This window comes from Siniperca chuatsi, linkage group LG22 (genome assembly GCF_020085105.1).
Source record: "Siniperca chuatsi isolate FFG_IHB_CAS linkage group LG22, ASM2008510v1, whole genome shotgun sequence".
Classification (NCBI taxonomy): domain Eukaryota; kingdom Metazoa; phylum Chordata; class Actinopteri; order Centrarchiformes; family Sinipercidae; genus Siniperca; species Siniperca chuatsi.
The window spans coordinates 17,808,648-17,836,261 of NC_058063.1; the positions used below are offsets into that span (position 1 = coordinate 17,808,648).

Genomic DNA, 27,614 nt, shown 5'->3' on the forward strand with positions numbered 1-27,614 from the left:
TGTAAAGACGCTGGATTTTGTCTTTCTTTTTTTTTTTTGTCGAGATGTAGGCCTACCTACAGTACTTCAATAGACTGTTTGCAAAAAATATGAATACATTTTTATTTTATTTTATATATTTTATGAAATATGTTTTATTGCACATATTAGCCTATTTATAGCCTACTTTATACCCTACCTTGGCCAAAATTTTGCACATTCCATCCTCTATGTACTTTACATATATTTTTCTTATTTTTTATGGTACATTTTTTTCTATTTTTCAATTTTCTATTTATGATTCGTGACTTTTGCAGTTGTTTTTCTTTTTCTTTTCTCTTACTATGTTTATTGTCACCAAAATACCAAGGCAGACTCCTTGTATGTGAAAACCTACTTAATAAACCTGATTCTGATTAAAGTTTTACACACTGCTGTATTCCTCTACTTTTATTCTTTGCTCTTTAGTTTTCACTTTTATCATAAATCAGTTCAAACATAAAATAAGCTAACTCTGTGGTTGACAAAGAATAATGAAAATATAACAGAGACTTGCTGATTGCTAACAGATTGCTAGGTTGTCCAAGTTCATATAAGACTCAGCCCTGTACACCACAGTGGTGTAGTGCAGTGGTGTGTCCAGACTTTTTTGACTGGGGTGGCAAGTGGGGCACTGACTTATGCAGGGGTGGCATGAAGTGCGTGTGCAGGCACATTCAAAAAATACTTGTCAAACAGTTGGTTTGAACTAAGATCCTGCCTCTGTATGGGCAGATAGCCAATCATAATTTAGGATAATGGAGTGGCAACTTGGGTGGCCAATCAGATTTCAGGGCTGGCCTGTGCCACCCCAGGCCACTGTCTGGTCACACCCCTAGTGTCAATCCTACAATCCTACAAAATTACATTTGTTTTTACTTGCAAACTAACAATTACTGTCAATATCAATTCATCGGTCAGTTTAAAAAAAAAACGTCTGTGAAATGTGAAGAAAAATGTGAAAAATATACATTTCCCAGAGCACATCTTCAAAGTGGACACACGATCCAACACCCAAAGGCATTCAATTTAGAAAGATACAAAACAAAGAAAAGCAGCGAATAGTCATATTTGAGTCTGTAAATGTATATAAGCATTTTTGCTTATTCAGAATTGTTGTCAGTGACTTTTCTGTCACTTGATTCATTTATTAATCAACTAGAACTTATCGTTACAGTACAAGATAAACATCTGAAACCACATTGTTGCAACAAAAAAACAAAACAAAATATGGATATACATATGGAAACAAGATGCTACAGGTTTGAACAGAGTCTAGGATGGCAAGGGGGCAGTTGGTAGCTCAGCCAACCAGCCAGCTAGCTGGTGTGTGAGTCAGCTAACAAGTCCACTGATTGCTAACAGATTGCTAGGTTGTCCAAGTTCATATATACTATTAAATAAAAAGCGGAAGAGGAACAGTAGAGTACTATGTACGCTCGGAAAGTTGTAGGATTCTAGCGCTCTACATTCCGAGCCGACCAGGGACCCCTGAAGGCAGCACAGTTGTGAGATCAGCTGATTTTTTACGCTGCCATTTTGTCCGGCAGAGAAGCAACCAGCCAGCAAGTCCGTAAAGCGAAACCACTGGCGAGACTTTTTAGACAGCAGCACAGCGCAGCACAGGACGGGACTGTCGGTGAAAAACGAACCGATAATGTGGAGTCGGCAGCCGAAGGACAGCACCAACTGAGCCTGAAGAACGTGAAGGGAAACAACCGAGCTGTCGTTTTTAACTTAACGGGTCCGCCGGTTCTGCTCTTCTGTCACAGACTACAGGCACTCGCTGGGCTCTTTGGCTTGCTGGCAGGTTAGCTAACCCCGCTAGCTACTCGGCTAACACCCACCGCTCCTCGCATCTTTTCTCACCGGGAGAAGCTGCACCTGTCCCGGCTGTCAGTCTCACGGTATCTACTTATAAACTTCAAACAATGTGCTGCTCAGTTCTGAGTGACTTTTTACGCCCGAGGTGGGGTTTAACACACACTTTGCCAAGCGACCAGTGATAGCTAAACGGTCCAAGCTAACAAGTTGACGTGGAAGAGGAACTCGAGATTGTTGTTGGCGTTCTCCAAGTTGTGATTTCATACGGATTACTTTTATTTTTTGCCCCGAGGTGGTCTCTTTGGTGACCCCAAACAAATCGTCCAGGTTACATACAAACCAGCCAGTTAGCTATGTTTATTTGTGGCCAGAAAGTCATTTCCAGTGTTTACAAATTCTACAGTGGGACTCTTTCCTGGTTCGAGTACTGCAACGGAAACATTAGCTAACACAGACTAGCTCAGATTAGTGTTGTCGTGTTTTGTTTACTAGCTAGATAGTCGTAATAAACTGTTGCCAAACGATTTAACTATAAAGAAAAACTACAAATCAGCTGTTGATTGTGGATTTCATTGTAAAGCCAATCAGATATTCTTGTACCTGCATTTTGTTTTGCCACCACTGATCTGACATTACTGCAGACGAGACTGCACAGGTTTTGTACGCACCTGGGGGGGAGAAAAAAAAAAACTTAACACAACAGTGGGTGTCTGATCGCAACCCTTTACCTCCTCTTGACAGTGAAGTCACGTTGAGTTGTGTCCCGCAGGGAGTTGATCCATTGATCGGATCGTTATTGTGCTATTTTAGCTGATTGAGGAAAAAGCAGACAGAGACAGAGAGAGGAATAGAAGCGATGTCGGGCCAATCAATCACGGATCGGATCGCAGCAGCGCAGCACAGCATGACCGGGTCGGCTATCAGCAAGGCTGTGTGCAAAGCCACCACACATGAAGTCAGCGGACCCAAGAAGAAACACCTTGACTGTGAGTATATGCTCTTTATCTGTGTGGTTGTTGGTCAGCTGCAGGGCTTCAAAAGCAGACATACCAGTCCTCTGAAGCTCTGATACACACACACACATTCCTTTACACTTCCTGGCTGGTTGGACAAGCGATAGTGAGTCCACCAGGAAGACAGTCAAAAAACCATACATACTGGGTTTGGAGAATAAAGATACATGATCATATACAACATGTAAAATGAGACAATATACTTATCATTAATCTTTTGGATTTTCATCAATCCCTTGGTCTACAAATGCCCTGTAAGATGACAAGTGCCCATTTTAAGTTACCAAATCCCAAAGTGATGTCCTAAAATTGCTCTAGGAACAGACAAATATCCTTAAGTATTAAATTAAAGCTACAAATAATGATTAATTTCATTATGTTTAACCTGTTAATTACTTTAACGGTCAATCTATTAATTTTCTATACTTAAAAATGTTTGAAAATAGTGAACAATGCCCTTTAAAATGTCCCAGAGCCGAAGGCTTTCAAATAAGGGCTGCAACTAACCATTATTTTCATTATCGATTATAATTTCTCAGAGGCTCAACGTGACTTATTCAAATTGCTTGTGTTACCTGACCATCTGTCCAAAATACTAAATTTACAATCATATATGACCCCACAAAAAAGCTTTTCAAGACCTGGAAAAAGAGAACATTTAAAATTTTCACTTGAAAAATCAGTGAAACAGTTGATCGATTATCAAATAAGTTGGGGATTTATCGTCTGTCGCTCGACTAATCATTTCAGCAGTGCTTCAAATTGCTTGTTTTGAATGAACAGTGTAAAACCCAAAGATATTACTTTTTTAATTATATAAAACAGTGAAAAGCAGAAAACCCTGACATTTGAGAAGCTGGAACTAGCAAATACTTGTCAATTATTTGCTTGATAAATGACTAAACGATTAATCTCTTTTCAAAACAGTTGCCGAATAACTTTGTCGATAGACTAACCCATTAATCGATTAATTGTTTCACCACCAATTCAGTTTATGTTAAAACAGAACCAAGAAAAACAAACAACTCTTTGTATTTGTTAAGCTGCAACCAGCAACCGTTCGCTAGACAATTCACGACTTCCATTAAAAACATGTTATTACGGGCCCTGGCTCAGTTACAAGAGTGTTTAAAGCAGGTTTGTGTCGTACAGACTTCAAGGCAAGTCACACACAGATAACAAAACAAGTGACAAAAACAACAGAAATCATCAGACTGGACAGACTACGCTCACCTTATTTCTAAGGAGAGACAAAAAGACAGAGCTGTACACTCTAAAATCTCAGGTAACTTCATATTTCCTTCCTTGGTGGCCTTTATTTTTTTTGGGGGGGGACCCTCTCACACAACAAATTCATGTGCACCACTGAAGGGAATGTCGTCAGCAAAAGCACATACAGCAAATTCCTGGATCTTAGTTGCTGATGTTATTTCTCTAGATCCATGTCTTTAGGCAGTTGATACCTGGTTGTCATTTCACATTTTGCTTTGGTAATGAAGAGTGGATTAAGTCCTTGAACTACCCACTGAAATTAAACATGAGTCATATTGAAGGTGGTAGTGATGCAAGTGGGACAACACAAAAGAAAGAATGAATGCATTTATTAAAAAGTAAGTGACTCAGGCAAGGGCATGTGCATAATGGTAGAGGTTGTGTTAGACATTACTGGGACGAAATGTGCTGAAGTTCGGTTTCTGGGAACCAGCCTTTTGTCGGCATGAGATGCACATGTTTGATCGACGCTTCAGCTCAGCTGCCTCACATCCGTCAACTCCTCCTCCTCCTCCTCCTCCTCACTCACTCACAAGACTCAGCTGCTGGCGTTCAGCTAAAGTCATGTATTGTCTCCGCTCCTTTGTGAGCTTGGCCAGACCTTTACAGCCAATACGCCACGTCAAGCTTAATCATTGTAGGATATTGATTTCTTTGTGAGAGCAACGACCTCAGTGCCGCAAGGGGAATGGCCAGTGAGTGGTGCATTGCATGAAGGCCCGATTGTCATGTTATTTGTCCATTTGATGATTTTCCCATGAAGGTAACATCCAGCGTTGTCAGGCTGTCATGTTCATTGTGTTGTTTGGATTATAAGGAAGGGCGGCCAGCAGGCAGGAATAAAGGCAGGTTATAGGTTTGGTCGTCACTCAGTCAGGCAGATAGTCAATTTGTGAGTCGGTTAGCAAGCCGGTGAGGCTGGCAGGCAGTGTATTTGATTGTTGCTCAGTCAACTAGCCAGCCAGCTGATCCAACCATCCAGTAATGTAATGAACACAAGCAGCCAGGTAAGATAGTTTGCCAGTCATTCAGTCAGCCCTATTCATACTTAAAATAAAATGATCTGATCACACAGGTCTAACAGGTGTGAATGTACCCAGAATGTATGGGGGATACATTGGAAATCCAAGGGGTCAGTTCACAGCCAGGTGTGGATGCATATATAGTGTAGTAAATGCTAATATGTCTCGTCTGTGACTGCAGCACTCCGCACGATACTCTGTGATTCGTTCATATAGGGTTCCCAATGCAAATCTTAGGGGGATAATCAAAACATTATAATAGCTGTTTTTTTTAACCTGTTTTCCAGCAGCGAGTTGCATCTTCAGAGGTATTGTTATCTCACAGATGTCTTCAGTCTGTCGGGAGTGATTAAAATATTTCTGCAATCTGCACCCGAAGTCCAGATTCACGCAACTTGCTGGAGGTTTATCTTTTTCTGAGCGTAAACGTGTTTTCAGCAACAATCAAATATGGTAAAGGGAAGTGAAATCGAATCACAAGTTGTCAATAGAGACACATTTAAGATGCATTCAGAAGCCGGGGCCAAACTGCAGTCCATTTCAACTGGATATTGGCACAATCTAGATACATATGGAAACAAGATGCTACAGGTTTGAACAGAGTCTAGGATGGCAAGGGGGCAGTTGGTAGCTCAGCCAACCAGCCAGCTAGCTGGTGTGCGAGTCAGCTAACAAGTCCACTGGTTAGTGAATTGTATGCCTGCAGAGCCATTTATCTGAGAGAAATCTGGAAACCTGACAGGCTTTGATACTAAAAACCTAGGTTAGGTGGTGTTGTCACTAACTTTGTTTATTTTTCTTTCAACATCTATTTTTCACGCAGTCAGGGGCCCTTCCATCCACCTACACACAAACACACACACAACCGTCATTTTCTCTCACTTTTGCTCTCCCCTTGGCACAATTTCACCGCAAGCAGCTGTGACTGTCTGACAGCAAGCTGTGAATGATCTCACCGGCATATTTGCATCTAGACCCAATAACCAAATAACCATGGCAGAAGCCTTCCAGCACTGCCAGCCCTCAGCCAGCAGTGAGTGTGCGAGGGTTCAGGGGGCTGCTGTTAGCTCGAGCAGCCGTGACATTCACGCACCACTGGCGAAAATAAGTGCCGTTTGAAAGCCATTTAGTGTCATGATTAGGACTGTCCACCTCAATTAACCCCAGCTTGTGAGTGAGGGGCAAAAATGACCTATCATTCCCATCACTTCTGAAAAGCTCTTCTATTTATAGAAATTATCGTCATAAAAATCAATGAGGGAGGGTTCAAATGTGTTGCAATATGTCTGTGTCTGCTTGCACACCTGCTTGCAGTTGTCAAGGTGAGAGTTATCGTGTGTTTTAATCCACCATTTATAAGCAGCTAACTGATTGCCATGGCGCACACATACATACACGGGAGGCCACTTCTTTCCACTTCGGCATCATTGAAACACTGATTGTTTCACCATCTTACAGCTGTTAGAGAGAAGTTGTGACATTTAAACTGAAGTCTGGTTTCCCCTTCGACGACACTCTGTTGTCATGGCAGCAAACCAGCCAACTGGCTTGTGTTAAATGGACTTTAGTTGACAGGGGAAGTTGGATGGTGAAATTAGCTGCAGCCTCAGTCATGGTGCTGTTTTTATAACCTTTGTTTATGCGGTTGAGCTGGGTGTTGAGCGCTTTTTAGAAGTAGTAAATGAGACTCTAATGAAGCTTCCCAGTAATCCAGGTAATGGAATATCTAATAATCGTAAACAAAGCCAACTGGAAGAATTACTTTCTTCTCTTGCCATTTATCTGTTTTACTGAATGACTGGTGGGAAGTTTCCCCAGCATTTAACCTCTGTGAGCAATTCACACCTTGACATCATATGAGAGGTAGTCATGTTACAGTCTGGAGTCACATAAATGGAGGTGTTAATGAACTGATGTAAGTGGCTGGTAAAGTGATGCTGCAGTCCCACCCCGGCTTTGTTCAGGGATGGTTGATCCAGCTTGATGTACTATTGATGGCCTTTTTCACGCCTCCTCTAAACCATCTGTCTTCTCTGTCCAAAATGTGCCCTTCATTGTCTTCAAAGGAGTGAATGAGAAGAAGGTGGGGAGAATGAGAGTTGAGGGGAAATCAACTTTGGCAGGGTGATTCAGAAAAAAAAGGCCACAAGAAGACCTTTTCCATTTAACTTTATTTCCAACTGACATAGAGATAGATGATGATGAATGATATGTATCAATCTGTTGCTCAGCCCAGACATACCCTGGTAAGAGAGTTGAGCAAGCTGTGGTCACAGACTTCAGAGGTGTCAAGAAGACGTTATGATGCTCAGTCAAGGTGTATGCTTCGGACGAAGTGCTTCTCGGATGCTCAAAAAGCATCTGAAAGCCCCTCCCGCAACACCTTTCCAGCATCGGAATTGGAGGGGCTGCATCTTTGTAACTTTCCAAAACCATCAAGCCCACTTCATGTAGTGATTGGCCAGGGGTAGGATAGGAGGAAGGCAGAATTCAAACTTCTTTCTGGAGCTCCCCCTTTTTAAAATCTTAACACAACTATTTGCGCCACTTCTCATGTGTAAAAAGTAGTTTCAACACCAAGAATGCCTCAGAGGCAGTGTTGCCAACTTGGCGATTTTGTCACTAGATTTTGCAACTTTTCAGACCCTCTTAGCGACTTTATTTCTAAAAAGTGACTTATGCAGACCATCAGGGGAAAGGCGAGAAATATATTCAAATATATTATATTGTAATTAATTCCCATGCATGCTGCGACTCTTCTGCCAACAGTGTCTCTCTCCTTGCGCTGGCATGTCGGACAGCTTCACTCTTTCTCTCCGGATCTCTGGATTAGGATGTTATAGCTTGAAAATATGTAAATAGTTCGTTTGTGCTTCTCTCTCACTCTTTCTCTCTGGATTAAGATGTTACTACACGTTGTAAATATGTAAATCGTTCGATCTTGTAAATATTTAGTTTGTTTCGATTGAGCTTCTCCCTCCTCCATCCCTTTTTATAGATTTAAATTTTTGTTTTTTAACTAAAAATATGTGGTGAGTTTCTGATTATTTGGCCAAAGATTTCTCTATCTACGTTTTATGTCTTTAATTAAGATGATCTCTCCCTCACTGCACTAAACTAAAATACGAAAATAAATGCGTAATGACATCATCATCAACATGCAACTGAGCATATGACGTCATCTGGCGACTTTTAGCGACTTTTGGAGCTAGTGCTAGCTACTTTCATTGTAAAAGAGTTGGCAACACTGCTCAGAGGAGAGACTGTAGCACGTAAAATCTCCAATTATCTCAATGTGAACGGTTGTTGCATCTTACCCCTCCACAATGGCAGGCTTTTCACCCCATCTTTTAGTGTGGCCGTTGTGAAAAGCTAAAAACACACAAAAAAAACCCCACACTGTACGCACTAGTTCGTTTCAAGCATACCATGGCCTTAAGCCCCAGCCGCTCTGTAGAAAGTAAAGTACATGGCAAAATGTCTGCTGCCAGGAGGAACTTGTGTACAGGCATCCTCCCTGTTAAAATGCCTTTGCTCAACACAATGACTCTTTATTTGAAGCAGAGCTTTCCTTCAGATGATCTTGACCTTTTGACCTCTCAGAGGGCAGGAACAGGTGAAAAGAGAACTCCCCTGTAATGAACGTTAAATAATCCCAGTGATACATGTTTATTGCAGCATCTCTTGTGGAGTTGCTAGGAAACGTTCGACATGTTTTTGACCCTTTTGTTGGCTTTGTTGGCTATTGCTAGATGCATTGTCCATGTGCATTGCTTGTCAGCCCAGATATACTCTAAAATGGATGTGGACATGGACAGTGGACATGCACATGGTTTTATTAATACTACATTAGGTGTCTGCATACACTGATGTGTTGACTCATGTTTGTAGGCACATAGGCTACAGTCATGCAGACAAATGACAACATTTACGGTATGTGGACCATCACAGCTATGCGAATATGGAAAGTATAACTTAACAGTAGAGCCCAGTAAAGGAATCTGTTTTTGTTTACAATTTTAAAAATCCCTGGTGATGTTGTTTTTCATACTATAACAGGACTTCCAAAAGTTGCTGTCAGGTGGACAGACTTACTTTAGCCAGAGTCAAAATGACCAATTTGGCTGGTAAGCTGCTGTTGGTGTCGTCCCACCCTGGTCAGGCAGTTTTTTTACCCACCTACATGCCAATCTTAGCCGAAATCTTAACCACAGCTTTTGGCTCAGCTGCTTAGTCAGGCTGTCCTGTGAGTACTGAGGTCATTTTCAGGCTTTCTACTCAGTAGCAGCTAAGGTTATGGTAACTTAATACAACATGCCACATCATTTTTACCAGCTGGCTGAGCTGCTGGCCCACATGTCCTTTAACATCAAGTTGTGTTGGGCCTTTTTTAGCCAAACCTTAAAACTGGGATTATTTCAAAGTTGTTATACAAACATTTATTTCCCCTGTACAATAATGAATAGGATTTTAAGAATAATGTTGAATTTTTTTTAAGTGGAAGTGAGGAAACATAAAAATAATCTTCAAAAAATAGTTGGTTAACTGTTTTCTTTCCCTTAAAGTCCAATATGTGTGTGTGCTAATGTTGTTAGCTGTTGCTTTAGTCCCATCTGTGATTTGAGCCCCCACAACATTTCTCTGTGACTCTGTGATTCTTTACGTTAGCTACTATTACCTGTTGCTGTGAGTTTTGACAGTCTCCTCATTTGTCATCACTGACAGACAGTTAATGCTAGCTAGACTCTCTCCTTTCTGTACTGTGTGTGCAGGAGCCGCCGATTACTAAGCAAGTGTTGAAATAACATAAAAGAAAATACACGTCCTGTGGGAATCAGTGCTAACATTAGCCACCTAGACTAACTAGCTTCCACTTTCTGAGTGAAAGTTAGTTAGCCTAGCCTGCTAGCTTCCACTTTCTGAGTGGAATATGAACTTAACAGCTTGATGGGTCCTCCCAAATGTTACACGCTTTAAAGGGACAGACTTCTTAAATTGCTAATAGTTGAAAGTCAACACTATGTGGGCTTGTTGAAAAAGGGAAATATTGTATAAACGGTCATAGGCTAAACAGGGCTATGACGTGCTCTAGTCAGTAGTGGAAGTTGACAACGTGTCTCCTCACAACACTGGGTCTTAAATGTCAGTCAAACAGTGCCATGGGAAGCTAAGATGCTGTTTCCACAAATATGTCAAAAAACGGTTTTATCATCTTTTGAAAAAATATGCACAGTAGCTACAGTGTCATTGTAGTTATTCTTTACACTAAACGTGTGGAGAATTAAAACATCAATTTGTCTTTAAAGATCAATATATTTGCTTTTGAATCTTGATTCCTCCCCATATTTAGTGTTTTCCTTTTCTGTCATTCTGTCACTCTGTTACTCTACTGCTCTCCCATTGCACAGTGTACACACATGGAGTGATTTATTGCCATCCACTGAATACCACTAAAAAAAGTATTCAGGGAACTGAAAGGGTTCAGTGTAATTTAAGGACATTTAAGGATACAAATGGTCCAGCTTATTTCCTGCTATTTGTGTTACATTGATTCCAGCCCTGATTAGACCTGCTGCTGAAGGGTGTAGCTGGTTAGTAACATGGTGGGGTCGTCTGTGTCTTAAGTGATTGTAGGTGAGTCTAATGCTATCTTAACAGAGCGGTACAGCCCCTCCCCTGGCTGCAGCGCCGAGATAGGCCCAGTTTAGACTACCGGGCAGGAAAAAGGCTTACTGCTGACTGTCTGGATACGTCTGTTTCAAGTGAAGCTCAAGGGAATGCATGTCAATTGTTTGAGTGTGTGAGACTCTCTGTGTGTTTGCGTGTGGGAAGAGGGAGAAACTGTAGTGGTGTTTTTGCCTCTCTGTAAGAGTGCTTCAGTCTCTTTGAGTGTATGGAAGCAGTTGCATACACGCTACACAGTCAGTGAATACGTAATACCCACTGCGCACTCAAGTAATGATTGAGTGAACAAATATCACTGCACACTTCACTTGAAAGCACATTCAACAGGACCTCACCTGACCAGATCATGCTATAAAGCAACACTGAGGAGAAGCAGTATAGAAGCAGCCTGCTTTTTTAGAGTCTAATACATAATTCAGGGTCTATAAAACATTTGTGACATTACTTGAAAGTCTTAGTTTGCTTTAAATTACATTAGTCATGCTAAAGTCATGCTAGAAATTCCCAATGTAATTCGCTTTCTTTTGCATAATTCCACACATTTTTTCCTATCATGTACTAATTTATTATTAAATAATAAAGTTAACCACATCTTCAACATCCCAAATCCCCCCTGCTCCTTCAGCCATAGCACTACCATATATACCTGAATTATAAATGCTTCTTTGAAGTCAGTATTGATGAGCAAGTGGCAAGTTACCACCCTGCATCTTATTTGATGTGGTCAATCAGAAGTGCTCCTGTACACGTCATAGAGACATGCAAGTCTTAAAGCTGCACTAATCAGTATTTGTATACTAACAATGGATCAAATGACTGTGTGTAATGTGAAAGGGGTCGCCTGTAGTGACAAACCCCAAAGAAAATGATCAACCAGTTTCCCTCAGCTCTATGGGGCACTGACGCTCTTTAAGCTCATTGTTTTGGTTTTCTGGTCTGCAACTTTACCGTTTTGGCTCACTCTCACCTCTCTCAACAACCTTGTTTCTAGCCGCAGGTGAAAGCTGTTTTCAGTGGAAAAAGCTCTGAAAAATCCACTGTAAACTACCTGCCCACCACTAAGTGGCAGACAGGCAAAATGAGCAATCAGCTAGTAAACATAGTGGGGCATTTAGCAGCTAAAGACCTAGATATTTTTCTTAGGAGTGGGTGAAAACAGAGCTAAAAGGAAATCGAATATTGGACTTACATTCTTCATGTGGGCGGAAACAGGACTCCAAATGAATGGTCATGTTGCTCTGTGTATCCTGAATGTGTAGATTTGCAATTATTTGCTAACACGTTGAACATAACTTCAGAAGGTAATAACGTATGAAAATGTTGTGTTTTCAACTTGTTCTGCAGCCTCCAAGAGGCTAGAAAAGTCAGTTAATGCAGCTTTAAAACAGTGAAACAACCAAGTATGGTGATTTATTATTTGCAGATAACTTAAATGTTCCTCCATGGGTTGAGAAAATTGCTTATCTTTGTCTAAAAACACTTTCATAACCCATTGAAATATCTGAAAAAAATCCTTGTCATCAAGCTTAAAACCCTTAAACCTCCTTTAAAAACTGCCATTTTTTAAAATTAAATCAGTACTCTGAGAATTTATTAATTAAATGCCTTTCTCTCATTGGTAGACAGAAAAATGGACATTAACCATAAATCTCAAATTATTCTCAGCAGCAAACAAGCTGCAAGCTAGCGCTGTGTAAATTACTGCAAGTTGGCTAACAAGCTAGTGTACTTGTAGGACTGTTAATTATTATTTAGCATCTGCGTCCACAGATCTCGAAGAACAGTTATCGGTACACTAAGAATGTATTTAACCTTTATTTATCCATGGAAATGTCACTGGACTAGTTGGGGTTAAGTGTCCTTCTCACGTGAACCCACGCTGTCACCTCGACTACACAAATCCAATGTAGTGTACTATACAGAGGGAACACTACATACTAATTTTATGCATTTTGTGTATTAAGTAATGATAGTGCATGGTTTTAAATAGGCTTTATCTGCGTCTGTGTTTGTGTGCGTGTGTTTGGGAACATTCAGTGCTTCTGTAGCTGCCCCGTTCTGATGTCTGGTTATTTTTAGCCGTGTTCTCTCTGGAGCCTTTGGCTGGGTTCAACTGCTTGTTTTTCTTCCTGTTCTCTACCTGTGTGCATGTACGTCTGTCTGCCTGCCTGCCATTCTCTCTGTCGGTGTCACTGTCTTTTTCTGACAGGAACCGGTAGACGTTCCCCCCAAGGCGTTCTCGCACAGACACACTCTCAGAGACATACAAGCAGAGACTTCAATCCTATTCACTTGACAAGATTTCCCGAATCCTCCCATGAAAACACAGCAGTTGGAGACGAAAGAGTTTGACTGTCCCTTATTCTCTGTCTCTATATATTTCTGTGTGACTAAGAGAGACAGAGGAGAGACCGCTGTTATTTAAGACCTCAAGGGGAGAATTAAAGCTATAGAACCAGAGCTAGTTTATTAATAGACCAACTTCTGGTGACACTTTGTCTAAGTGTCTACACTCTCTGCCTCTTTCTACCCTCCTTAATTCTCTGTTTCTGCTCTCTCTATTTCTCCTCCTCCCTTACTTCCTTGCTCATCATCTCATCCCTCTTTCCATCTTTCCTCCCTGTCCTCCCACATACAGATTCTCAGGGATTTGGGCAGATCGACTACTGATCTGATAGCAGTGGTCTTTTTTTCTTTATTTTATTTTATTTTTTTCAATTTAAAATCTAGCGACCTTACTGCTTGGGATCATTCTTCTATGTATAAGGTAACATAAGGCTGTAACCACACTTTTTTGGCTTGGCTCATGTTGTAGATAATTGCAAATAACAATTATTTTTCTGGTTAATCGAGGATTTCTTTGGGCTGAAAAATGTCCCAAACCCAAAGTTGTTTGGTTTACGATTACATAAGACAAAGAAAAGCAGCAAATCCTCAAACTTGAAGCTAGAACTAGAGAATCTTTGGTGATTTGGCTTGAAAGATGAAAATGAAGCAATTTTCAAAATAGTTGCTATTACTTTTATTCTGTCTATCAACTCAGCTCTATTGTAGTGGAACGTTTTTAAGTTGCATTTTTATCATTTCATTAACAGCAGTGACTAAGAAATGGTATACTGGGTTCGTCAAATATGGCCGGAACCCAATCCTTTTTCTAATGTCAGTAATCCCTCTCTTCTCCTCTACTTTGGGCCTAGTCCACACTAAGGTGGATAGAAATGAATATACCATTTACATGTGAAAATGACTTCCGTCCAACCAGGTAATTTTTCAAAAGTTCTCCACACTGAAATGCCTAAACTTTATGAAAACAGCTAAATCTCTTCCTCCCCTCCCGTTAGCAGTGCAGGCACAGTCTAGGTCAGTTTTGTAGCTTTTAATTTGTTTCAGCATAGCTGAATACGCAGCTTAGTGGTTCTCTTTGCTGTCTGATAACAGCCAACTGACAGACCAAACAACAAGAATAAAATAGGGATTTGATTTCAGCTTTTAAATGCTAGCTGTTAATCAGGGCAAAGCACAATTCCTGTTCTGTTGCACTGAGATTGTCAATCAAATCACTTTTAATGCTCTAGAAGTCGTCTTACAACAGGCCCACATAAGTCCACATAAGATAAAAGAGACATCCTGTCCACATTTTCAGGTCATTTTCAAGAAGTTCTCTGTCCACTCTAAATTGGCAATAGAGGAAAAAAAGGAAAACACAGAAACAGTCTGTTCATTCTGTTACCCCCTTCTCTACGTGATCACTTATTTTGTCTTTTAACATACCGCGGAAATGCAATTTAGTTGTCATTGACATTTTTCTGTTTCTGTCATGAGAATAAAATAATTTTTTGTTTGTGGCTCGTAAATGCTACCTGTTAACCACAGTGAACAGTAACTCCTGTGCTGCTGCCATAAGACAGTCCGTCAAATCACTGTTTTATTCTCGAAGTCGTCTGACAGCATAAACATAAATACAGATCAATGATAAAACCTCTGAGATGTCATGGACTACATTGGCAGTAAAGTGAGTGACCATAGAAAGAATTGGATGTGACAGAGTCTGTGAAGGTGTACTTCATTGTGTAGTAAAAGCTTTGCTTTCCTCTCAACACTACAAAGTGTACAAAGTATTTACAAAAAGTACTGTTAGTTAGGGGTTTTAAAACGCCGGCTTAGTGTTATTGTAAAGCCAAAAACGAAAGCAAAACATGCGTTTTCAAATTTGGTTATGCTTACAGTTCTCTTACAATTCTTCACACCTCTCTCTTCTCCTTCTCCAACTCCTATCAGAAGGATTTGAGAGGGGAAGAAAGGAAAGGAGGGAGGGGTCGATGGGGAATCCTCTTTTGAGGCAAACTCTATCTGCAGTCCCTAACACAGAGGGAGACAGAGGAGAGAAGGAGATTACTAGTACATGCCAGACAAGGTGCTGATACTGCGGAGCGTTAATCTTTAACAGATTGGGGCCGCACTCCTCCCAGTGCTTTCTATGTCTGGCTTTTCATCTGTGTGTACATCCCCCTGTTACTCGGTACCTGTGCAGATTGTGAATGAAGGTCAGTCAACTCTGTGGCAGTACCCTTGTTCAGTTAGTAGTGTTATTAAACCTTGATAATCTCAATTCCCTGTGGAGTGATTGGAACGGCAGGGTGGTCGAGCAGTTAGAGACACCATCCTTCAACTGTGCGACCAGCATTCAAGTCTTCTTGTTGGCATGTATCCAGCCAGCGGAAATGTCCTTGAGCAAGACATTGAATACCTACCAGCAACAGAGGTGTTGCTCTGTAGCATAGTTGACCTCTGACCTCCTTGGCGAGACCAAAAAGAGAAAATTCCCTTGAGATCAGCAAATAATTTTATTGGTTTTAGTTCGGTTCTGATCATGCAGGAAGGCTGCAAACATCAGGATATTTTAGGTGTTTTTCAGCTGAAAGTGTAGTAATTGGACATAAGACAGTCAATCATGTAAAGGCTGTTCTGTGTCAAGATACTGTACATATGTCCACATATTTCTGACTGATTTTCTTACTCCAGCGATAAAGTGGTTTGGCCTAGCTAACAGTCATTTCCAGGCTGCATATTTTGTCCAGAATCTTCAAATCCAGCCAAGTTTAAAAGAATGAGCAGGCAATATGAGTGTTCAGATGACTGAAATAAATGCAAATAGTCAGCCAAAGCCTATTCAGAACATGGAACGTGGATGACAACATGTTTCAAAGCAAGAAACATGGACAAGAACCTGTCTCAGTGACTAAGCACAATTAATATTCAGATTAGGGCTGGTGCATAGATTTTTATTTTTGCACGAAAAAATTCAGTTTCAAATAAAGGTAATTTTCAGTCTAAAAGTAATGTAAATTATAGTTGGCTACAGTAGTCATGAGTCACGGCACTAAACTGTGACATGAATAGTTACACTATACAGTATGTGACTATATATACTCGCAGTTTACAGGACTGTTGCGACTAGCTGGTGAATATGCTGGAGCATTTAGCAGCTAAAGAGTCAGATATTTCCCTCAGACGTTGGTGGAGACTAAAAACAGCTAGCAGTTATTAAAGGTTTAAGGTTGCCAATGTTTAGAAATTGAAATAGAATCTTTTTCAATTGATTTTTACTCATGTCAATGAAAAATGATCAGTTAATGAATAAAAAACATGTTGAATGAGAAAATCTGCTTTTCCTCTATGAAAGCTTTATTCAAACAATTGACATTAGCTGTTTCTGCAGTTAAGTAGCTATTTTAAATCATCAATGAAATACAAGCTTGCTGTTTCTGCTCAGCTCCTGCTCCACCCAGCATTATTCAAAATGACCAAACAGTATTAATAACTTTGAAGATGAAAGTTCTGCACAAGATACAACCTCACCTTTTGAGGACATAAACATAATGAGAACAAGCAAGCATAGCACTTACAAAGCAAATAACGTTGTGCCAACTTTGCACATTGTTGGTTAATACATTCTTGACGAATCAAATTCTTAACAGTGGTTAATCAATCTTCGATTAGCCTAATCATTATCATCCCTACACCGAATCCAACTGTAAAATTGGGGTTAGATTGGCTGCAGGATAAAACTGATATGATCTGTCCGAACGTGCACTTCTGATTCTTCAAAATAGCTGTTAATGCTTACATTTTAAATATGCTATGGTTTGTGCTCTTGAGTGGATTGTGAGGATTCTTTAGCCATTTTTTCGTTTTATTTTCTACGTTGATGCACCAGACAGACAAAGAAATAGAAAGGGACTCAGGGACAGGAGACAAGTTTGTTTGCAGATCAGAAGAGATGAAGAAGGAGATGAAAGTGGATAGACAAGCAGGAGTTTGTGTGTGTGTGTTTGTGTGTGTGTGTGCGTGTGTGTATTGCCTAGAAGCGGGTGGATATGGGAGACTTAAAGGTGGATGAAGAGATGAGAGGAGAGCACAGATAGAAGGTAGCCAGCTGGGCCAGATGTGATCTCTGTCTCGTCCTCCTGCCCTTCTTCCTCTGCTTGATCTGACCACCTGCTTTCTCTCTCACACTCTCGCAAACACACACACAAACAGGCAGTCCTTCAAGTTCAGGTTTGAAGATGCTTACTGGCACGACTGACAAACCGAAATAACAACCATGTCACAGAATACCGATACATTTCTCTTGTTTTATTTCATCAAAATGCAGCAAGCATACACACGAGCACATACTTCCTCCTCATCAGATCCCGAGTCTGGTTATTCCAGCTCTCACACTGGTCCCTTGGTACCAGGAAGTCTCTGGACTATTGTGGTGTGATCAAAGGCCGCAGAGGTCAACAGATGACCAGTAACAATGGACCTCAGATCAGAGAGGAACAGAGAAGGTCACTGTTGGGAATGAGATCACATTTACTCAGCAGTCATTCCTCCCACATGTGTGTATGCAAGTGTGTTAGGTAATCACAGTGCTAATTTCTTGTATAAGGCAGCAACAATTCTTTTGGAGATGACAGAAGATTAACAGATGAGGGAAAACTAAATGTAAGAGAGAGGAGAAGGCTTGCAGAAGAAAGGAAGACACAAATTAACACTGACAGTGCAGACTCATTTGAAAACATTTGGCTTATTTGGGTCCAGGTTGCCATGGCAGCAGGTTTTGCTAAATAGCTCAGATTTCCTCCTACTACTCCTGGACGATTGCTCCTTCTGAATATGAGGTTTAGCTTTTGGCTGGATTCCTCCTTTCTAGGACCCTGGGACAAATTGTTCAAAATTGGGAACCACCAACTCTGTCTGCCAATCCATATATACTTGGGCTGCAACGTTATAATTGTACTTAATAAATCGTCTTTTTGGGAGCATCCTTTCTCTTGGCATTGTTCTTGCCTACGGGCTGTGCATACACTAACTTGAAGCTTTTAAAAATTTGCCACCAAAATTCATAAATACTTATTTTGCACTGTTGCAGTGGGCACTCTAAATTAGACTATCATACTCAAAGTCACCATACAGCTCAATGTAATGCAGTCTGATTATCTAAAATCTCTGTATACACAACGCATACACTATTCTGTAAATAGATAATAAGGAAAAAGTTATAAAGAATAAAATTATCAAACTAGAAGGGCACTCGGAGAGCGCAGACCTCCTCCAAGGTCAATAGTCCAGTCTTCTGTGATATGCAAATCTGCAAGCGCTTCTTGATATATTTCCAAAATTATAAGAGTTACAGTATGTCAAAATATGGTGGTGTCAGCTGAAACCTCATCATCTCAGCTCACAATTGACCTTGCAATGTTAACGAAAGTTAAAGTAATTTGTGCATCCTCCCCGTGATTTGGATCCACCCCAAAATGTAATGGGTTCTTCCTTGGCCCATGATACACCCTTTTTCCGTATTCCTGCTGACAGACAGACAAACAGCACTGAAAACAAAACCTCCTCGGCGGAGGCAATGATATAATATCTGCCCAGCCTATACAAACAGCACTAGGTTAACCTTATGCAGAACAGACCAATTATATTCATACAAAACAGTCAAGTTTCCACCAAGACCCTTCGACTCAACTACAAGTATACTTTTAAGCTAAGATAGACTTTTGACATTGTGTTAAAATTTCTTACACCGAGCGCTTCAGTCCTCTGTTGTTTAACTATCTTGTAATTTGTCGGTGTCAATTAGCCGGGTCAGATTCCTTGTGCAGCTGTTGTGCAGGTAATTGCTCGCAGGACGTTGAGGTGTCGGTCAGAGCCTGAGGCTGAGGCTTGTTAGACTGAATCTTATGTATTTTTCCATTTGTGGTCAGAATAATTGCTGAGGGTTTGCTAGAAGGGGAAAAAAAAAACACCCTCAGACCTGTTTCTGCTGCGGACCACGTCAGGAAAGGGAGGAGAGATAAAGCCAGGCGAGGAGGCTTGTCGAGCTGTGTGTGGATTCCTGCAAATTGTCCAGATGAAGAGACACTCATGTCTCTCATGTCTCATTATCCTTTTTTCGTTTGACTATCTCTTTCTCCTTTCCTCTATTCATGGTCACTCGTCTGTTTCTCTTTATTTTTATCTGGTTTTCTCTCTTTCTACCTCTCTGTTTGACTCATATCCTCCCTCATTTCTCTGTCTTTTACTCCCTTCCCTCTCTATTCTCTTTCTGTCTGCTTCTCTTTACCCCTACTCTCCTTTTTTTCTGTGCCATATGTTTGCCTCAATCGCCTTGCCTTCCCTTTTTCTCCCTGGTCTGGGATCAGTGGCATCTAATGCTTCCCACTCTGCCTGATTAAGTCAGCACATGTACCCTCTTTACATTATCACTCACACACACACACACTCATGCATGAGCGTCCCCACAGACCTAATCAGTCCTTCTCTTAGTTCTCTCTCTCACACCACTCCAGACCTAATGAAAAAACATGAGCTCTGTTTAAAAAGAAGCCGAGATGGACAGACGGAGGATAGACTGAAAGGAAAGGCATTTGCAGAAATAAAAGAGGTGGATGGAGAAGAGACGTGAGGCAGCTAATTCATTAACAAAGCCACCAGTCCCTCTTAATGCCTGTTTCCCGTCCAGAGATATTAATTGTTTCCAATCAGCATTAGTAATATGCAGGGATGCAGTAGGAGGGAAGAAGAGTTGCAGAGAGACAGAAAGACAAAGTGCGGCTAACAGTCAGAGCAAGGCTGCTATTGAAAAGACTCATTCAACATGCTGATGCATTCATAGGGCTGGAACATTTCCCAGTAGGCGTGAAATCCTCTCTGTGTGTTAAACTGCAATTCAGATACCGTTAGCCACTAAACGTTGCTCTGGTTGGATGTCATTCACACCACTACATGCAGCTAAATGGATGTATTGTACTGTAATGTACCTTTTGTATTACATTATACTCATTTGTATTGACTAAATAGACCACCGCCTGGTGTGTGTGTGTGTGTGTGTGTGTGTGTGTGTGTGTGTGTGTGTGTGTGTGTGTGTGTGTGTGTGTAATTGGAGAAGAAGTGGAAGAGGTGCCATGTTGAGAATAATGCTGGACTGGAAGTCTGCTGTGTTTTTGTTACTGTATATATATGTGTGTGTGTGTGTGCGCACGCACGTGGGGGGGCAAGTGCTTGAGGGAGATAATGTGTTAAGTGAGTGAAGGAAAGAGTGAAGATGTGCTTAAGTGAATGAGTGTGCACACCTGCGCATGCTTGTATGTGCGTGCGCACCTGATTATGATGATGAAGTCTCCCGACGGGACTCTCCCTGTTACAGTCCTCCAGTAGTCTAATGAGAAGCTGTTTCCGTAGTTACCAGGTGTGAGAGTCGGCAGCTCATAGTGTCCTGTGGTGAGCAACAAAGGACAGGGAGAGGAGGTGGATGGAGGGAGAGAGAGAAAGAAAGGTTTGGACGTAAAGGCGAAGGAATGAAAGGGGTGGAGGACACTGGAGAAACGAAACAAAAAAAACCCCTAGTATGTGGTGTGAATGATCAATTTAGCCGTGTGTGTCTTTATTGATGTTTGTGCTTGAGGGGATCGCTGTGTGTGTTACCTGTTGTGAGCGAAGACACCGAATCTTTATAATAAGCTTACGGACCTGAAAAAGAATCAGTTAAAGTCAAACTCAACTACAGTGGTGAGAACAGTGAGGTGGGGCCACGCTGTTAGTATCTGGTCAGATCATATCAGGCACCCTTGAAATAAAGCTGGCTTGTACCAAACGAACGGACATCGATAGCTTGATAAGATCTTTGCTTTATTTGTGTGAAAGAAATAGGACTTATGTCTCCTCAGAAATTGAGGATATTACATTCAACCTAAATATCTGCGTCGCAAATGTCTGCATATTTTGGGTAAATGGGAAGAAGTTAGAAAATGTGTGTATACTGTATATATTTTGCTCATGTCGGTGTGTTTGGTAAAACCTTCTACCAGGTCTCCTAAAAACCCCTTGCAACACCCAGTCATCACTCAGTCACATGCTTCCACCTTGTTTCTTCCTTATTATATATTCATTCAAATCAAAGCAGCATATAACATGGTAAGAACTAATAAAATATGATCTTTCAGCAGATGATGTAGGCTAATACAGACTTGTAGTTGTCAGGAAGCCCTGATGGAAGTTGAAAATAAATTGTGGTCACATCCCCGGGCATTAATGTAGGCCTAACTATATAAAATGCATGTGTCAATTTAGGACGGCACATTATATATCGGCATGTGTGTATGGCTGTGTGTTTTCTGTAATGTGTGGATGAATTTGTGTGTATGTCAGTATGTCTGCACCTGTGTCCTTAGAAGAGAATAGAAAAGAAGAGAATTTAATAAACTTTGTCATTTAGTTCCACAACCAGCATATTATTTTCATTATCGATTAATCTACCAATTGTTTCCTTGGACACTGCTGTAACATTAAACACTTATGAAACATCGTCTCCTTTTGAGAATCTGATGCCAGGCTGTGGCACATACCTTAATACACCTTATTTAAAATATAATCAAGACCAATACAATTATCAACATGACTGTAAAGATAGAAGACTGCTTGAGAACATGCAGTATATCTCCTTACAGTATACAGAGTAAACACTTGTTTACTTGTGTATGTCACAACATAATAGCATCTTAGCGAGCCCTCCTTATCTTTAATTAGAGTTGGCGAGTTGTATAACTTGACATTCTTGCATGAAGGGTAAATTTTCCTCCAGGTTCAGTGAATGAATGACACCTGAACTTCTGCTAACATGTCTCAAGAGAACAGAAAAGAGGGAGATGTTGCAGCTGAGTGAAAGTCAGGAAAGGAGCACCTGTCCTTCACACGTTATTCACTTAAGAATTCAGCTGAAGTTTGTGCATTGTGTTTGTCTGTCCTTGGTATGTCTGTACGTCTGCATTTCTACACGTGAAAAACAATTTGCTGTTGTTTCTCGATCAGGGTTATCAAACCTTTTAAAAGCTTTTCTCATTACTGGTCTTTGTTTTCTGCGGTTGTGTAACTCTTTGTGTGTCTTTTTTTTTTTTTTTTTTTTTTTTTTTTTCTGCCAGATCTGATCCACTGCACCAATGAGATGAATGTGAACATTCCCCAGCTGGCGGACACGCTGTTTGAGCGCACGGCCAACTCCAGCTGGGTGGTGGTCTTCAAAGCCCTTATCACCACCCACCACCTCATGATGTACGGCAACGAGGTAGGAGGCTTACACACATACACACACACACACACATACACACACAAACACAAACTAAATTAATTAGCTCAGTACGAGCTGGCAGCAAGATGGGGGACAAGGATAGAAGCAAATGAATAATCAAATAAATGCACTTAATAAAAACATGGTTGAACGCTGGAAGAATAACACAGTTCCTCCATGGATTTGCAGACTTTCAAACAGAATAATTGGAATTCAAGCAATCCCTGCTATATTTGGGAGAACTTTTGGATTTTTGATTAACTGTGATTTTGACCAGACATTGTAGTTGTTTTGCATGAAGAGATCTGATCAAACCCCATGTCAGCAAAATCTGTCAATTTATATGCAGCAGTTGCAGTGCAGCTTTTGAAATGGAGAGGAGAGATTAATTCAGAGTGAGTTGTAGTTTCATTTCTTGTAGTTTTATCAATTTCTGACAAGATAGAAATAGAATGTGCTTTGTTCTTCAAATAAACTATTGCAGCTTGCATTTACATTAATCATCTAGTTTGCAGACTGTTCTGAACTCACTCCTTTTAAAACATAATTCATAGAACATGGTGATATTCAGATGGACTGGTGCTATTTGGTACTTACTATACTGGTATATTGTTGTATGTATATTTTATGAACACAGCAGTCCAAGCACAGTGTGTTGCTTTGTTGTGACATTTTTCTTTTAATCACATCATAAAATGTATAATCCCTAGACTATTTGCAGTAGTTTGCGTGATGTGCGGTATGCCCACTATTATTTAATTTCAAATGACTTTTTGGCTAGCTAGTTATCAAAGTCAATTTTTGTTATCTATTTAGTGCTACCTTTATTTTCTGACTTAAGACATGAGAAGATTGATGCCACTCATGCCTGTTCGGTAAATATGAAGCTACTGCCAGCAGCTTAGCTTAGCTCAAAGTGTTGCTTTTACACTTTGGTTTTTGTATGAATTACACAAACAAGATATAATGTTTTTAAACATTAAAACAACGTGCTGGTAGGTGGATTTTATTACCTTTGAACAGAGCCGAGCTAGTTTTTTTCCCCTTTGTTTGCACATCTAAGTCTTGTAAAATATAAGCAAATAAAGCGTATTTCCCAAAATTTCGAACTATTCTTTTAAAAAAGCAACTCGTATTCTGCAGATTGTATCCATTTTCGTCTTTGTAAAACATTTCTGTTCCCCGTTACCAACATCCAGTAACTGCTGTGAAATAGTGGGTAATTATGCTCATGTGCATAATTATACATATTATATACACTGTAGTAATACACGTCTTGAATGCAAAGATTATATACTATATATAATATATCCTTCTTGTACACAAACACACACAGCTGTCCAACACCTCCCAAAACGGACACACCCTGCGCCACATTCCTTTCAATTTCCAATTAAAAGAGGGAAGCATTGCTTCCTTGTTTAGTCAACATCACTAGTTTTGACATTATGCAACGCTTCCTTTTGTTGGTTCCTTGTTTATTACGTTAATCTAGAGGAAGACTTGGGTGTGAGATCATTGTGTTTTGGCATACAAAAGAAGCTAAACTCACTGACACCCAAAACAGCAGTCTGGCTGATTTTTACTGCTGCTAAAATTGTATTTTAGGTGTAGAGAATTAGTTAAAGTACCCCAAAACAATATGTTATGTTGGCTGTATAGGTGCATTAGAGACAGAATGGCACCTTCAATAATAAGACACTTACATAAGCAAAGAGCTGACATGTAGTTCAGAGAGACATCAGGTCATCAGATCACTCCGTGCTAAATGTTTGCTCAAGCCATGGAAATTCCTGCAACATATTTGATAAAGCAAGTCATGCAAAGTAGGTCACTGCAGAACAGCAGGAAGTGGTTTAGAGGTTTTCCCAAACTGTAGGCTGATTCATCTCTGAGTTGTCACTATCAGATTGAACCTTTTTTTGATGTGAATGTCTCACCCAGAGTGACTTAACAATGACTGCAACACCATGTTAATCCCTAATTTCTGCATAACCAACATAACGAGCAGCTCATAGAAGGCTCTGCAGAGATGACAACTACTGTGCCCTTGCTTAACTTCTGTTATGGTAGATAATGAAAAATCTAACCCTAGTCAACAATAACTAAGTTAAAAGATCTTAATAGAGTTAAGATCTTTTTTTATATTAATATATCTTTAAATTATTGTCTTTCCATCTTTTTATTGTCTCCAATTTATTGTGGAGTCCTAATATTGGCATATTAAGTAATAAACAGCATCTTTTTGCCTTTTGCAATTTAGAACAGAAGCAATATTAACACCTGATATTACATTGTATTTTTTAACAATGCCCTGTAGCAAGTAAATAAGTCAAGCTTTGGATATACAATGTGAATGGTACTACATAGTAATCTGGTTCCACAAATTAATAACACACAGCCATACTCTGTTAGCTATACTAAAGCATTAAAGTTACTATTAATTCAAGTATAATGGACATTTAAAATGCAGTGTTTTATTGTCAATATGCTGCTTTTTAGTTATTAATATTGGAAACTACCAATATAATATACAGTAATTTAAAAGCCCTAATACAAACACACCTACAGTACATTACAGCAGTGCAGTTCTGGTTTAGCCCCACAGAGTGAGGCTTCAGGCTAGTAGTACAGCAAGCGTGTGTACTCATCAGCCTGCATTCATCAGGCCTGTCAGGACAGTGGTGCTGACTGAGGCTCAGCGGCCAGGTGTCCCTGCTCCCTCATGGCCGCCCCATCCATTATAGTCCGAGCTGAGAGAAATCTGGCCGTAAAATTAGAAACCACAGACCCACAGAATTGGGGTCAATAGACTGTATATTCCTTTTCAGATCAACACGCTGACTGGTTCCAGCTTTGTTGGCACACTGAAGATGGCCTTGTACAATGTCCCATAAATGCTCTGATAGTAAACAACATTTACATTGATCAAAGCTGCAAACACATCACAGACAGCTTTCTTGACATGAGCTGTAGTGACTGATGCACAAGCAGTTTTTATAGTGAAAAGAGAGAGCATTTGTCACATAATTTAATTTTAAGGGCTACCACAGATTTTTTGGTAACGTTGTGATGGATAAAAGCATTCACATAGCTGACTCAGAAAACTGATTTGTGTCACTTTACATATTAGATATTAGCCCTCTTCTGATATGATGAAGGCTCCACCCTGAAATGTTATTTTCTTGGGTCACCCTGCCTTGAAGAGCTGCTGAGCCTGAAATAATTTCATTTGTCTGGGTTTCAGTGACAGTGTTTTAGTCGTCCAAGGACTCAGTGCTGCGCTTCCAGAGGCTTTTCCACTCTACATAAAAATGTCCAAGTTAACAATGTTTTTTTTTTTTTTTAAGAAATGAACACAATATGTAGGGTATTTTGAGATGGAAGAAGACTACAGGAAAAAATGCAAGAAGTAGAGAAGGAAAGAAGGAGGTACGGAAGCAAAGGATGAGGTAGAGAAGAGGAGGTGAAGTAAAGAAGGGAGTAGAAATGGAAAGAAGGAAAAGAAGGAGGTAGAGAAGGAAAGAAGAGGTTGAAAGGAATGGGGTTTTTTCAGTTCAAAGTACTGATATAAGTTTTAACTGCCAACTTTCAAAATTCTAACAAATTTTTGACAAATATCCATGAATACGTAACATAACAGACACTCAATGCCAACCATCTCAGGTTGACCAAGGACAACAGGAACATTTACACTCTCACTAAGGAATTGTGGGATATGGATATTGATGGCAAGACTGTTAACAGTGTATTGTTGGCCATTTTAGTAGTTTGAAAACAGTAAAATATGTAAGACTGCATGATACACATCACACAAGACTTAACTATAAAACGTTTAGTTTTGGTTGAAGTGTAATATAGACTACAACAGTTTGCCTTTCCTCACTCTGCATCTCCTGCAAGTCTGTCGTGAACAACTGTGAATCAACAGACTGTAATATGAGCATATTTAAATATAGTCCGCTGTTGTATTCATTGTACGTTTGTCTGGATGTCAACAAATTGCAGCTGTTTTAAATGTAGCCTATTTATGTTGCTGTTCCTGGTTGTATATTCAGCCCATGCTTTGAAATCAAATGTAAGATATTTACCATTCAGAGCAAATAGCAGGTGAATTAAGTTTTAATTTCTCTTCTTTGCCTCAGCTGCCATATTTGTCAAAGGGCTTGGGATTGTGATTAGAGTAATAGCGCATTTTGTGTCTGTGTGAGAGAAGGAGTAGTCGACAGGCCAGTATTGATACTCATTCAGTTCTTCACCTCCAGTTTTTTCTTCCCTGCCAAGAAGCAATCCTGGCTCACTCCCCAGTGACACTCTGAATCTTATGAGTGATCAAGAGTCAGTCAATATCTTTGATCACGATTTCACTTTTGTACTGGTACAAAGCCACTCTAAGAGTACATCTCAAAGAAACACCACTGCAGAATCTGGATTTTGCACCGCATTGTTTCTACTTCTGGGTGTTCGTGACAGTAAGTGGGCAGAAAGGCTGTCCTGATACTTGCAGGGCACTAGTCTGAACTTTACAGATTAACAAAGTTTAACTATCTATAAATAGGGATGTGATGAGTGCTTAGTCCTGACTCCTTGTCTAGCCATTGTCTCAGTTATTATCATTTATCAGCGTGTGCCTCTGCTTCCAAGCATTTGTATGATAAGCCAATATGTACCAAAAACAATCCTGCAGGAAACCCCAAACAATGGCTGGGAGAGCCATTTTCCAGCCCCTCACCCTGGCCTCAGTACTCCCATCCCTCCCCTCTAGGGAACTCCATCCCTGGACTGGAGAACTCAGACTGCTGGGTCTCTCTTCTGGGGGTGTCGATGCTTCGACCACCCAAGACCTGAACAAGGTTATAGGAAGATAGAGAGGAAATGAGGATGCGGGATAAAAAGAGGAAAGTTAGTTTGTTCCTAAAATTACAAGAATGGGGGAAAGATGTTGCGGATGGCTGTACAAGAAATGAGTGTTTGACTAAGAGGAAGAAATGGGGTCATTTAGAAGTCAAAGTTATTATAAAATCGATTTTTGAAAGGCTAAAAGCACTTCTTCAAATGGGTATTTGACACATAATCGACCTGAATTTCTTTTCTTTCCCAGTATTTCTTGCCACTGATTCTCCAAGACTGCTTTATCCCCAAGTTTTCTTTATGTAATGAGATATT

The 27,614-nt window shown here is 40.3% G+C and overlaps 1 protein-coding gene across 8 annotated transcripts in view; it reads left to right on the plus strand.

Annotated features, from left to right (window-relative positions):
* The first annotated feature begins 1,539 nt into the window (after window positions 1-1,539).
* The window catches only part of si:ch211-200p22.4 (phosphatidylinositol-binding clathrin assembly protein), an 80,122-nt gene continuing 54,047 nt past the window's right edge, over window positions 1,540-27,614 (plus strand). For 4 of the 8 annotated variants that reach the window (XM_044184535.1, XM_044184539.1, XM_044184541.1 and 1 more), the window contains exons 1-2: window positions 1,543-2,828; window positions 22,303-22,445. In XM_044184535.1, coding sequence (XP_044040470.1) covers window positions 2,699-2,828; window positions 22,303-22,445 — 273 coding nt within the window. In that variant the 5' untranslated portion in view covers window positions 1,543-2,698. Of the gene's footprint in view, window positions 2,829-22,302; window positions 22,446-27,614 lie in introns of all 8 variants that reach the window. The other 4 variants (XM_044184536.1, XM_044184537.1, XM_044184538.1 and 1 more) reach the window with 4 other exon arrangements.